The sequence below is a fragment of the Parasteatoda tepidariorum genome, chromosome 3 (genome assembly GCF_982258835.1).
Source record: "Parasteatoda tepidariorum strain Cologne lab strain chromosome 3, Ptep-v5.0, whole genome shotgun sequence".
Taxonomy (NCBI): domain Eukaryota; kingdom Metazoa; phylum Arthropoda; class Arachnida; order Araneae; family Theridiidae; genus Parasteatoda; species Parasteatoda tepidariorum.
Genome location: NC_141757.1, coordinates 114134525 through 114149318, shown reverse-complemented (window position 1 = coordinate 114149318; position 14794 = coordinate 114134525). Strand labels below are relative to the sequence as shown.

General features: G+C 31.3%; 2 protein-coding genes across 2 annotated transcripts; both read right to left on the bottom strand.

Moving 5' to 3' along the window:
• Window positions 1-415: 415 nt before the first annotated feature.
• Window positions 416-934, bottom strand: LOC147814199 (uncharacterized). The gene has a single exon (XM_087160264.1). It carries the CDS (start codon window positions 932-934, stop codon window positions 416-418), a length of 519 nt encoding a protein of 172 aa, XP_087016390.1.
• A 425-nt stretch (window positions 935-1359) lies between these two features.
• Window positions 1360-1854, bottom strand: LOC147814198 (uncharacterized). Its single transcript, XM_087160263.1, has one exon. The coding sequence runs from the start codon at window positions 1852-1854 to the stop codon at window positions 1360-1362; it is 495 nt and encodes a 164-aa protein (XP_087016389.1).
• Between the last annotated feature and the right edge of the window lie 12940 nt (window positions 1855-14794).

The following is a 14794-nucleotide window of genomic DNA, read 5'->3' as shown; positions in this document are numbered from 1 at the left end:
AGTTTATAATCGCTTGCACTTTGATAACTTTTATTGGCGGGTAATGGTAATAAACTGGCATCGGCTCCGCTGTCGATAAGGAAGTTTATTCCTGTATTTTTATCTCGAACATACAATCGAAATTTACGGCAATCATGTACTTCCTCAGCAGCAGAATCTGCCGTGAAGTCTACTGCTTTTGCCTGTTTTCCGCATCAGAATAATAAGAACATGGTTGGCGACATTTACCAGGTCAACATTTTGAACCTAATCGCAAATGATAAAAACAATATTTACCTGTTGGGTTACATCGCCTTCGAGAACGGCTTCTACTTCTATAATTTATTCTATTGTAACTTCGATACATATCGCGAGATTTTCTTGCCGTCAAATGTGCTATCTGTTCTTCAAGGGAAGAAATTTTGGCGATGAGATTTTATGTAGAACACGCTTGATTAATGCTGTACATTTCCGTTCTCGGATTTATTTCAGCTATTCTATCGGTCATTACAGCTTGTTTTTCAAGACTTTCTTCACTGACAATTAAAATGTTTTTAATTGCATCAGGTATCTTGTCCAGCCAGAGAGATTTCATCCTTTGAAGTAATTGACTGGGCTTCATATCGCCAATCTCGATTCCAGATACGAGTCGTTTCATCTTTTTGTTTTCACTTTCCTTGAAAATATTCAGTAGTCTCCCTTTTGCGTTGCTGTATTTAGTGATACTTTTGGCGATAATAATGTCCCATATTGTTTCTACATATTTTGGCTCCAGCTGCGAGACCACGTAATTAAATTTAGCTTCTTCTGCTGAAATTCCACAGATAGAAAATTGCACTTCTACCTGATAAAACCAAATCTCTGGTTTTTCGGGCCAGAACGATGGAATTTTAACGCCTACTTTACACACTTCTTCCTTTTCATCGGATGTTAGAGATGATGTGGTTTCCTCCATCATTTACTTTAGAAAATGCTCGGTTTTTTGTGTAAAAACTTTTTATGTAAGTATCAGTAGTATATCCGGGTCACCAGTTGTAGCGACAGGAATACAGGATAAATAATCGGAAGACATTTTTTAGGACAACCATTTTTATTATTATTTTTTATCTGTTTTTTTTTTCTCTCGTTGCCATTCGCAACTCTCATAAAAATAAGATGAACAGACATGTGACAAAAGACATTCCTATATTGTAACTGGATATCAGCAGAATATGGTCTATTTTGATAGGTGAAGAACTTCGCATTTTTCTATCGAATTGACTCAGCTGTCCCAAATATTCCGAACGAAAACGTTTCCTCAGATCTTGTCTCAATCTTTGACGGTAGGCAAACCTTTTATTCAAAGATTTACTGTCCTGGTAGTCCAACTTCTCTGACCTCTTAAATTAGCATGCTAGGAGTAAAAGGCACTAGATCACTTATATCTTCACTGAGGTATGTGAGAGATCGTTTATTAATGATACTTTCACAATCGCATAAGACAGTATATAATTCTTCGAAGTTGAGAGACGTCCGACCTAAGACTTTGCGAAGTATTCGCTTGCGAATTCCAATCAAACGTTCCCAAATGCCACCCCACCAAACTGGGAGGATAAACTTCCAGTTAATCTTATTCACTGAACTGTTTTTCACTACAAAATCCCAATTGATCTTTTTAAGAAGACTGTTCGCTCCAACCAAGTTTGTTGCGTTGTCTGAGTAAACGATAGCTGGTCTTCCTCCACGAGCCACATGTCTTCGAACTGCCTGTAGGAAACTTTCAGTGGACAGTGATATGGTCAGTTTCTGATGAAAATCTATTCCTGTAATTTCAAATACAGATGCTGTTCTTAGACGGTCAGCAGGCAATGGAGCTGTGCAGTTGCAATTACTCATGAGTCAAATCGTTTGCAAATTATGCACTCTCTGATAAATTTGCGAACAGTCTTTCTGCCCTTCAGAATCCAGAACTCTTCTCTGAGTTGGGTCATTACAATCTGAACACCTGCATGACCAAGAGAACAATGTTTCCAGTGAGCAAGCTTTTCAATTGTTGGATGATCACTTGGTAACACAAGGGGAAATTTGAAATTCTCCAAATCCTCTTTTAGCGAGAGTCTAGTCTCAATTCGAAAAAAGTTCAATATTATCCTCAAGAACTTGGAAATTCTGTAGTCGCTTATCATGAGGTCCCGTGAAAGATTCTCGCTGTGCTATTTTTAGCAACAAAATTTCAGTTCTGTTTCTTTCGTCCACAGTAACGTTTCCAAATTATATTTCATTCAGTTACTGATTGATCATTTGTAATGGGTTCTAAATCTCCTAAATCAATAGATAAAATGTCCTTTTTGCTATCCCATTTTAAACCTGATACGGGGACCGTTTTGGTTTCAATCAATTTAGATTCAAATTCCTCAATAGGAGTATGCTCCCTCGTAAATTAAATTTTGCGGAAGCGAAAATTTCTTGTGATTCATGATTAAACCTAGCTAATTCTTCTTTACTTTCAACACTGTATGCACAATTATCTACATAAAAGGATTTCAAAAGTTTTTGAGATGTTTCTTTATATTCAGAAGGAACATATTCAAATGAAAATCAAGAGTAGCTCCTAATAAGATAGGACTCGAGGATATTCCAAAAATTACAAGGCCTATCTTCTTCATGGAGTCCGATTTACAAAAATGCCTTTCCAATATCAGACACAGCTCCATATTTTCCTATTCTAAAACTATTTATGACTGAAGGTATAACTAAGTTGGGCCCTTTTTCTAAGCAGTCATTGAATGAAGGCGACTCTTTATCTTGAGCGGAGACATCAAAGACTGATCTAACATTCGTTGTCAAATTTTCTTTAAAAACAAGGCGGTGGGATAAATAGAGCTCTGGTTCAGAACAATGCGCCTCTTCTATTATAGCCTGATCTAACCAGTCATTAAAAATTGTTTCGTATTCAGTATTTTTGCCTAATTTCTTAAGAAATTTTATAAAATTTTCGAGTCTTTTCTCAGAAATGCCCTTACAATTTTTTAAGAGGAGATGTCCATCATTCCAGGGTAATCGAACCTGATACCTCCCCTCAGAGTCTCTGATCTCAGTTTTTATTTTATTTTATAACCGTCGTTGAACAGCCGACCCAATTTCATGGGTTTACGACTACTTGCGTTCAACTCCGTAGCCTTGTAATTTTGAACCAATCCAGAAGACAAGGAAACTCCTGGATCAGTACCCCCAGAGGTATTGATTTGTTGTGGGAACATGGAGGACTTTGAGACTCGACAGATTTAACGTGCATCAGTCACCATTTACTACACGGGGAGTCTTCGGCCGGCGAGGATCGAACCCACGACCTCTTGGATATGGGCCCAGCGCCCTACCGACCAGGTTATCCCGACCCCCTCTGATCACAGTTTGAAAAAAATGCTCTTTCGCCGATTGTTCCAACTCTTCCGTAGTTTTTTTCTCACTGGGGTCAGCAATACCAAGTGTGTCTAGCCGCCATAAATCTGAAACATTCGTATCATTTACATGACAAGATGGGACGGCATTTGTACTATCTTGTTTTTCAGCCTTATTATTCTTTCCCATTATAGCCCAAGCTAAATTAGTTACAACGCAAACCAATCCAGAACAAAGTTTTTCTACTCCCTCACTGAGAAGTTTGCCAGCAATGTCAGCCTCAATTTACAAATGAATTTCGAAGAGAGAAGATTGATAGAACAACTGATCATCATAACTCTGCGTAGTATCAGTTAAAAATATACCACGAGACTTAAGCTCTTTTACGTAAGGGAATAAAGTCATTCTGGAAATATTAGAACAAATTACTTCCTTATCCAATACCTGAATGATAACTATTATCTATATTACTTATATGAGCTAAATATCTTTTATAATTTTCTGCCTTCTTAACACCCCCAAATAAAGAATGTAAAATAGATTCTTCACCGATGACATCATATTCCATACACGTTGCAGCGTATTTCGATAGTCGCTGTGAACCCATATCAATGAGAATCCGAATAAATTTGGTTTTATTAATTCCCGCGTATTCGTACTACTACTGTTTGTAAAGAAACCTGACGCATGCATGTAGCGTAAGTTAAGGAGCTTTCCGTAACGATTTTTTTTCTTCTGATCCCCTTTCATCAATTTTATTGCCATGAAATTCTTCATTCATTTTACACATAATTATCAAAGGTTGCCCATTGCATTTCAAGCAATTAACTTTATTTTTACGAAAGCGCGCAATATGTCGAGGTTTATAAGTTAAACATCAAAAACAGATGCCCTTCTCCAAAAGGATTTCTTTCTTTTTTTCGAATGGTAAACCCATAGCATATCTACTATCTAGAGTTAAATGAGATTTATCACAAAACACACATTCATCCACTTTCGAATTTGCCACATGTGAAATGTTTTGCGTAGAGCTATTAATTAAATCAGCGGCAGATATCTTATTCCTCTGGCGATGGTGAGTCATCGGTTTTCTATTATGATTTTCTAATCCGAAAGAGGAACAAGCTATCAAAAAATTTTGTTTCGATTCGATTTCTTTTTTCAAAAAATTTAAGATAAATGATATATTAAAAATTAATCTATCATTTCCAGAAATCTCTATTTTTAATTCCCTTTGCTCCCATTCATATATCTTCAGTAAATTGCTTGGCAAACATGACTCAATCAAGGGATATAATAAAATAGCGGAAAAATTATCTTTCGCTAAAAAATTTTCCATCGAAGAACATTTCATTTGGAATTCTCCGTATTTTTAAAGCAGGAGAGTGTTGTGATTTTTATAATAAAAAAATTGCTTGTAAATAATTTTTTTTCTTATTTGATGATAGTTCTCTACGAAAAGGTTGTTTACGTCTGAATAAGAACTATGAGAATAAAAAAAAGGAACAATATGAAAGTTTTTCTTTCTATATGAGGAATTTTTAAAATCGTTTTTTTCCTAATAATTCTTTATTTTATGTTTTTTAGTTTACGAGTAGTAATTACCCTGCTCATTTGTAAATGCGTTTACGCCAGTATAGACCTAATTGAACCAAAAAAAAAGTAAATTTGCAAAAACTTGAGCTCTGAAGTTCAATAGAAATAAATCTCAGAATGGGCCGTAATTTATAAATATTTTAATATATGAATAGGTTTCTTAAATCATGATTTTCAGGGCTGAACAATTTTATGAACTGATTTATCCTAAGATCAAGTTTTCTATTCAGAGTATCCAAGTTTTTGAGAATTTTTGAACATGTACACATAAGCAATGAAATGTTTATTAATTCAAAAGAAGTCATCCATTTTTGGGCTACAAGGATGTTACATGGAGACGATTAGGACTTTTACAAGCAGTAGTGATTTAAACAAATACTAGGAGGCTCCGCACCCTGCCCGCTAACGCTCGCCAACCCCCGAGAATTGCTACGCAATCCTATGTGGTTCACGCCGTGGACCATGGCTCGCTGCGCTCGCTCGCCAATGAACACAATGTTCTAGCACAAAGACATAATATATTATCATCAAAGGCATAGTATTTTATCATCAAAGACATAGTATTGTACTTATGTAGAAGAATTCTACCAATGTTCTTATTGGCTTTTAAAAAAGTATATTAGCTATTTAGATTGTACATGGTGAAAAAATCAAAACATTAGCTAAATAAGAAACATATTAGCAAAATAAATTATCAAATATTGCTTCACTGATATTCTGCATTTTAAAGCGTGAAAATTCAATGCATAAATAAACGCGAAATATAAAAAAATTCAATGCATTCAATACGAACACTTAAACGTTTTTTAGACGTTTAGGTAGCTTCCAGTAGAAAAATATCAATTCAACAGCGGCCTTTTAAAGCATTCTCACTTCAATTAATTAATTAATTCCTAATTGAGTTTAAATTCAATATTGTCATGTTTTTAGTGCATGAATCTGAATTGAACAACCTGATAATGCTGACTCTGGTTATTGTTATCTGGTTGCTCACTACGTGCTCTTGCGCGCCGAATCCAAACAATTGAAAATGAAAACTGTTGCCAGCGCGAGAAAAGAAATATCATCGGTTTTATTGATGCATACATACATACGTACGTATTAGCGTTTTATATAATATAGATAGATAATTTTTTGATAAAAATTGTTGTCAAAATACTTTTTCTGAAAAATTAAATGGTATAACATTATATGTTTATGTATACTTCTTGCATATTCTAAAGTTTGAAGTAATATGATTCAGAAAAGTATGGAATAAAAATTCGGTACTTACGTATTAACGCCACCGCAGGTACAGATTTGGTGGTTTTTAAGGGCCGCCAATCTGCACCTAAAATGTTTGCGACAAATCATAAAATAAAACACTTTATTTAAGATCAAAACACTTTCAAAATTCAAAACATTTTATTTAAAATCAAAGTAGTCAATCGGATATCGGTGGAAAATGGGCCGATATAGAGTTTAACCTAGATTCAAAACAATCTCTATTTTCTTTCACCTGATGATCTCGCCATATGAACTCTAATAAATAAGATTCCAAATGAAATAACTTTTCCAAAACGTGCATTTACCAAGATAAGGTTTCACGTAATGGGAACTGGTAGATTTTCGTTTTTTTGGTATAATATTTCGCACCTGAAAAAATAAAATTGCATCTTGTTCTGTTTTTGGCAATCCCCAAAGAAGCATTTTCGTAGCACTAAAAAATGTCGTCAAAAATCAGCAAACAACAAGGCGACAAGGAATCCAAAAGATGATATCCAGGATTATTTGATGATAATTTTCTATAGAATAGTTTTCTACGTCCGATTATGAATAAAAAAAAAAGATGCTAATTTTTTATTTTAATGTGAGGAATTCTTAGAGTTGTTTTATCTTGTTTTGTTTCGTAAGCATTCTTTAATATAAACATTCTCATTAAATTTTATAAAATTATGAGACTTATGTATACTTTTTGCTTATTTTAATGTTTTAAGTAATATGATTCTTAAAACTATGGAATGCGAAGTTTTAATAGGCCTTTCATGTTAAATCATTAAATTAAGTAAAACTTTTTCTCAGGCATTTCGTTTTAACTCTAATAAGAAGATACATATTTTTTTCTGTTTATTTAAAAATATTTTTCCAATGTCTTTTCGATGTTCCTTCTCTAAAAGAAAAAGAGATACCATTTTGTTTTAGTTTGCATAAGAAAGAATACCAAACATTTTTCTTTTTTAAGTTTAATAAGTCACAATAAAGAAGGAACGTTGCAATGCTAAACGCTACATCAAAGGCGTCTCCAGAGTAACTGAATAACTGTTTATATAGAAATCGCAGATATTCGTCTCATACAACAACGCCCCCTATAGTTCGTTGCGATCGTGAACTGCAATTTCTAACACTAACTTTAAATATACTCACTAAATTAGCTATATATGAAGCTAATACATATTTCTATGCAAAGTATGGTAGTGTTTTTAAATGCTGTGCTCTTTTGAAAAAAAAAAAAATGTTTCTTTGATTTCGAATGTTGTCAATCACAGGCTAGCCTCTCACAATTAAAAATCACAGCCAATCCGACTTGGAACGACAACAATATAGGAATCACGATCGTATAGTCGTAGATAATAACAATGATTATTATAATTAGCCATTAAAACTGAAATTTGAAGACAAAAAAGTACCATTACACTTTCATTTTACATCAGATGGTAAAAAGACATTAAACTGTATTAATTTATTGGTTCCTTATAAGATCCAATATTTTTACTCTATTTCTTCTTGTATAATGATAAAACGCTGTGAAACTCTTCTCTGTAGAACCTAAACCCTTTAATGGGCTATGTATTTCTAGTAAAGGTAAATTAAAGTATTTTGAAATTGATATCAGAATAGTAATTGATATACAAAAATGAAACTCATTTAATGTCATTTGTTTGGTGGTAAGTATATTTACCACGACATACTAAGAACTTATTGACTGTTATTTTCCGTAATTTATAAAATAAATTTTATAAATGTCAAAAACTTATGCAAGGAATTGTGTATTTTAGAACTTTTATACGTTTTCTTAAACTAGCAAATGGTTACCAATTCTATTCAAACGCACTTAAGGAAAGCTGAAGTTATTAACAAGTGGAAACCTAAATTAAAAGTGGTGAAAAATTTCACCATGGAAAAATTGTTGGTAAGTATACTTACCACGGCCTTCGAAAGGGTTAAAAAAAATTCTCACTGTAAAGTAGGTAATGTATTAATCAGTTAAGAATAAACCCATGAAAGAAATCCTTATAACTGAATACCTACTTCACGGGACTTCGCTAATAAATTTGACGAATATGCTGCAAGCTAAAAACATTAACTAATTTATCGCCTGGTCAATGGCTGCGGCTTCCACAAAAAGTATTATTTCATCATATACTTCCTGTCGAAAATCATGATGATCTAGAATTCTTTAAAAGTTCAAATTAAAATTTAAAGATTTCGTTAAATTGTAGAAATGTATTGGTTTCGCAGCGTGTTTTATTTTGAATCATTCAGACGTCATCATTAAACTAATCAAATGGTGAAACTTTGCGAAGAAAGTAGGCGTTACTTTTCTTACGAGAAAGTATTTAAAGAAAACGATCCTTTAAAATACTTCTCACTTAACCTTTCAGTTGAGGTGAAAACTTTCTGAAGAAATTCGTACCCATTAAGTAACTACTTGAACTAGTTATGAATGAGAAACCTGCTGTACGTTTTTATTTTAAACTTGTGAATGGGTTGAAACGGGATGATTTGTTTTCGCATTCCGGCCCTCATTTTATTATTAATTATTTTTTAGACGGTTAATGCTTCGGATAGTATTTGTAGCATAAGTTTATTCGTATGAATGTATAAATTTATTTATCATAAATCTAAAATCTATTTTAAAAAATCACAGTTTCCAGTCAAGCGGAGAAAACAATTTAAATTATTTATAACTTATTTTTGGATGGCTCCGTATCTTGATATGTCGCGTCAACTACAATCGCCAAGGTGCCAAATAGATTTTAAATTTGCATTTAAAAAAAAGAGAGAGAGAGACATGTAGGTGTTTGCCCTTGGGTGGCTACGAGTTATTCCTTTCAAATTGCCCGATTATTCTGCCACAGATCACGATACGGAAATCTTCCCACTTGTTTTTTCTAAGAAAGATTCTCAAGATAGATTGCTGTGAAATTTCGGATGTAAAATTGGGATGAGACAGATTTCCATCATTTTCGGCTCCCACTATTATGCAAATTGGGTCAGAGTCCCATCGATTTTGACTCAACAATTATATTACATAAATTATTAAAAAATTGCCATCAGCCACCACTGATTTTATTTTTGTCGTCTCTAGGATAATTTTATTATGTTTTGAAATTTTATTATCTTTTTTTATTTTTTTATTTCTTTGATGAATCACTAGTTGCAATGAGATTTCTCATTAAGAATATTTGAATTAATTATACAAAAAAATATCCATTAGTTATCAATTATTAAGTTGTTTTAGTCATCTCCCTAATATTCTTATTTTATTATTCTTTAGTTACTTTTTCTTTCTTTGGGTCGCTATTGACAGCAAAACGTAAACAAAATGGAGATTGATTAGATTATCATCTTACTGATATTGCTATATATTTGTTTTAAAAAAAATATCTTTAATAAACTCTGTAATTAAAAAGCTTAATGGTTGAAAATACCTTTTATAGCAAAACATTCTAATAACATTGAATTGCTTATTTAAAAAATTTTTTAAGACTTACATTTGTTTAAAACTTCATGCATTTATTTCTCTCTTCTCTTACAGTGAAGTTGTCCTAATTATGAAAAAGATATTCACTAGGCATCGACTATTAAATTGTTTTTTCAACATTAGGATATTTTTATTCTATTATTCTTCGGTTACTCTTTTTATTTGATTGCTATCGGCTATAAAATATAAATAGAAATGATTATGGTAACCATGTTATTGATATTGCGATAATCTTTAATTTTTTTTCCAAACAGGATGTGATAAATACTGTTATTACAAATACATCATAATCCATAACATTGCAATAAGATTGAATTGTTTACTTAATAAAATGTTTACAATTGTTTATTGCTACATGCATTTAATTTAAAGGAATATAAATTAAGTCAATGAAGATACATAATTAGGAAAATAAATTGATAGCTTAAACTATTTATTCCTCTAATTAATTACAATTGCAGCAGAAAATTTGTTTAATCTACTAATGAAAATTTTTAGAATAACTTTTATTACGAACATCCTTCAATTGTGATTATAAAGTTTTACAAAGATAGTGAAAAATGGATTTTTCATTTTAACAACAATATATGCTTATTTTACACTACTAAATATATTTTAAATTTTATTATTTCGAAAGGTATATATAATTCAATAAAAATTGAAAATGTTTAGGTGATTATCTTTTAGTAAATTATTTAAAAACATAATGTTTATCAGTGTTCTTTTTTAATATTGCATATCTTTTGATATAAGATTTATAATCAATTTCATGGTAAAAATTACTGTTTAATGAATTCCCGAATATAAAAACATATTTAAAAATCCAATTATCAGAATTACATGTAAAAAAAACGGGTAGTAACAGAAAATAAAAAAAGAGCAATGCTCTTTTTATTTTATTGAAAAAACTAGTTGCCTAAGTAAACAAAATAAAAAGTTTCAAATAATCTTTACAATGTATAATTGAAACAAAGATGTAAAAAATTTTATATACTAGTTTGTATACTAGTTTGTATACATCATAAACTTAAATAAAAACTGTATTTTTATATATTCAATTGATTTGTTATTTAAACTGTCAATACAATTTCTTACAGTTTAACCTTTTTGTTTTATAATAAAATTAATATGCACTTATATATCAGAAATTTTATGACCTGAAAAGTTTAATAAATGTTTATAAATGTTACTGCAAATCAAATTAATAATAACTCACGCACCAGTTTAATGTTATTATATTTCCTTTATTTGCTATTAATGGATTATAACTAATATGCAATTACAGATAAATCACGATCACAGCTAGTGTAACTTAGACTTAACTGCAAGTTATGATCAATTAATACCAAATAGCAATTATTAGAGCGAGTTAACTGTAAATGAAAACTAATTATAACTAATATGCCATTACAGTTAACTCACAGTTATATAACTTTTACAGTTACTTATAAACTTTTACAGTTAGGCTGAATTCTCATCAATTAAGAGCAACTGTGCAACTAAGACAAAAAAATTTATTATGTACACTAGATTTTCTTTTTTTTTTTATATATGAACAGTCTTATAAGAAACTATATCATTATCAGAGTTAATTATAGAAACAAGAGCATCTTTGAATCAATACACAAAAATATTTTTATCTCAAAGGATATTTTCTAATATCACAAAAAGTTTCTTCTTAAATCAGCTTAATTTGTTGATAATTTATTTAGGTTTCCATGTTTTTGATATTGAGACACTTATTCAAATACCTACATTATAAATAATTAGTCAGGTTGTATTATGTTTGGTTTTAATGAGATCACACTTCAATTTATTTAGTGTGTTTTACGTTAATAAATAATGTAAATTTTGAGTTAAATCATGTAACTAAAGACCTCTCTTTTTTAAAAATGAAGTCTTAAATGTTTTTACTATCATTACAAGAATTGTATCATAAGTTATCTGCAATAAATTTCTCTCCTATGAGGAATAGTAAGAGAGGAACGAAGCATATTTATCCTTAAAAGATATATCCATCTATTATTGAAAGGATAAATTGTATTTAATAAAACTGCTAAATTAATCAACCCATAATGTTTTGAATTGCATATTATAAGATATAAATATATTGGGTACAAAAGCTTTCAGAAACGCTGTTTATTTTTATTATGATACAATATAAATAAAAAGAATTTCGTATACTCTCCTTAATACTTACAAACATGCGAGTGTTTCTTCTTTCTGGGAGATGCGGCTTAGAAGGGTCAATAGAAGGAAAGACTTGATATTAAAATAATGAACAAGTCTCCAGACGAATGCCCCACTGAGTCAGTTTGTAGCTCATTATTAAATCCCTCAGGGCAGTTCACTCTCATTGTTGTCACCAATAATAGTGCATTATCTCATTACCACAAATCAACCTTATCATGCATAAATAATGTACAGAGTAGACTTCTAAAAGGTAGAATATCGCATTTTTATAAAACTAGTCAAAATTAATTTATATTATACAAATCGATTAAATAAGGTACTAATTAAAACTTGTATTTAGTTAAACTATCCTATTTTGATTAAATTGGCTTAGTGAGAATTAATAGCAAAATTTAATAAATTTTACGATTGATCAGTTTTTAATCGAAGTAGCTTCAAAAGATTAGTTCATTGGTCCTTTGATAATAAGTTGAGATAAGTTGATAAATAAGTTGAGATGAAGTTGGAATGCAAATTGATTGGGGAAGGCTTGGGAAAGGAAAGAGAAAGAAAACAAAATAAAATTATGCTGCTAAATAAATTTAGAAATATCGCATAAAAGGATAAAATATGACTTGTTATGAACAATGTACGAATATTTACTAATCATTTACCGATAATTACCTTCAGTATTAAAAGACTACACCAAACTTAAATCCTGGTTTTTCCTCAAATATAGCTTCAGGTTTCGCATTTTGTGGCCATTTCAAAGGATTGATTTTCATCCTGAAAATTTTGCCCAATCTTTTCAATTTAAGGGTATGTTTCCAGAAGTATTAGAAAAAATGTTTTTCCGGTGAAGTTTCTAAATCGCTGACACAGCACGTGGCAGACTTGAAGCTACCCAATGAGTACTTAATATGCTTCCAACGGAAAAAATTTCCAGTTCAAGCTCTCTTTCTCATTCCTTATGTTTCCCTTATGTGCTAGAAACATAAACACGTGCGAGAAGCATAAAACCAGAAAACAAGGAACATAATTCCTTATGTTCTTTATGTTTTTTTAGTGCAGCACGGTGCAAAGTGTAGAGTTCATCTAAAATTATGGAAATGATTTATTCCTGATATTTTTTTCCCTGCAGCATTTGATTTTTTAAAAGATCTCGTATCCCTCAATCGGTTTCTCACTCCAAGTAACACCTTTTTTTTAATAAAATTTTTGGATTTTTTTTTTTGTCGAAATGGACCACATTAAAAACGTTATGTATAATAGGGGGTGAGGTAAATGTTTCGAAGGTCTTCTAGGTGAGTTAGGACACATCATCTTTAGTAAAATTGATCAGTTAACCATGCCAAGAAATTTCATTATGTGCCGCTAAAGGAGCTCCCTATTATGAACTGTTTCTACGTGCCCTTCGGAACATTATAGGGAAGCTTTCCTAGTCGCGTATGACGACATTTCCAGATATGAGTTTCAATGAAGTCTAAGGATGTGTAATAACTTCCCTCAAAGTTTGTCCCAATATTTACGCGAACTCCATTTCTAACGTTTTTTAAACTTGAACATTTCGTTAAAAATTGACTAAAAATGTCCCTTTAAAAATTTTTAGCTATAGGAGTAAAACTGAGGTCAAATTTGAAATCCTTGTATCCGAATTGGGCAAGATCAAGTATTTGTATAAATGCAAGCTAGTCGCAATTCCGTGTAAACCTTTGAGTTGAAAGTGGGCGTTCCTTTGTTGTTCTTTTATCCTCTCCACGCCTAAGGCTTGCTCATTGGGATGATTTATTACGCAAGTAATCTATTATATCAATTCATTAATAAATTCATAAATTATAGGCTGATAACTATAAAAAATTAAGAGCACTCATACAGTTAATCTTAGAAAAGGAATTAGAAAATAAACATTGTTAATTTTGCTTTTAAATATCTACCACATTTATAAAAGAAATATATAAATCATAATTTTTATTTTGCTTAATTCACAACATACATCAATCGTAGATGAAAGACAAGACTTCTAGCAATACTTGCACCGCAATTGTAAGAAAATCTGCGGTGTGAGTGAAAAATGAAAATATGAGGGTAAGAAGAATTCCTTAATATACTTTACTTACCTGCCATTTTTTAATACTTTCGAGACCGATTTTTCCCAGTGGTAGTAAAATGGAATTCAATTTTCAGTTTTAGGCAGAAACATTCGCTGTATTTCTGTTCTGTTTAGTCTAGCTGGTCTTCCGAGGCCAATAATGGCCCTTTTCCCATTTATCCTGTAATGAGAACTTAAGCAAAAACAATAGACATATTACATGAAATGCAACAATTAAATGGCACATGTTAAGGTAGAGAAAAAAGAATGGCACTTTGCCATGGTAGTAAGAAACAAATAATTGAATGCATAGAAAAATGCAATATATATATTTACAAGTAGGGGAACAATATTTACAAGAAGAATAACTATTTACAAAATATGGGAAGAGTTAGCAAAATTCAAGATGAGAAACGACAAGATCATAAAAAATTTCATTAACAAAAAAGTGTACTTCTGTTAAAGTAGAGACCCGATCGTCCCAGTTATTAGCACTCGCGTCGGGTTGCTCTCTACACTAAAAATTACCCAGGTAGCAAAAAGATATGATCTAATATCAGAAAGATGTAATATAATACTGCCGTGCTAGAAAACGCAATACTCTTGAATCCTATCTTCTAATAGTAACATTCGAAATTTTAAAATAATCATCTATTTCATTACTTTTGGTACAGTGCCACATTTTTGTGAAAGGTTATTCCATATCTATACATAATAATAAACGCGGCTGTGTGTGTGTGTGTCTGTAATCACAATATATCACCCCAGAAGCCTCGCCCAGGCACGAAACTCGGCACATAATTGTGTTTTGACATAATGAAGAAGTATTTTTTTTC

What these genes read in the sequence shown, in the direction of transcription:
- LOC147814199 (XM_087160264.1), bottom strand. Translation starts at nt 934, where the DNA reads ATGGAGGAAACCACATCATCTCTAACATCCGATGAAAAGGAAGAAGTG.
- LOC147814198 (XM_087160263.1), bottom strand. Translation starts at nt 1,854, where the DNA reads ATGAGTAATTGCAACTGCACAGCTCCATTGCCTGCTGACCGTCTAAGA.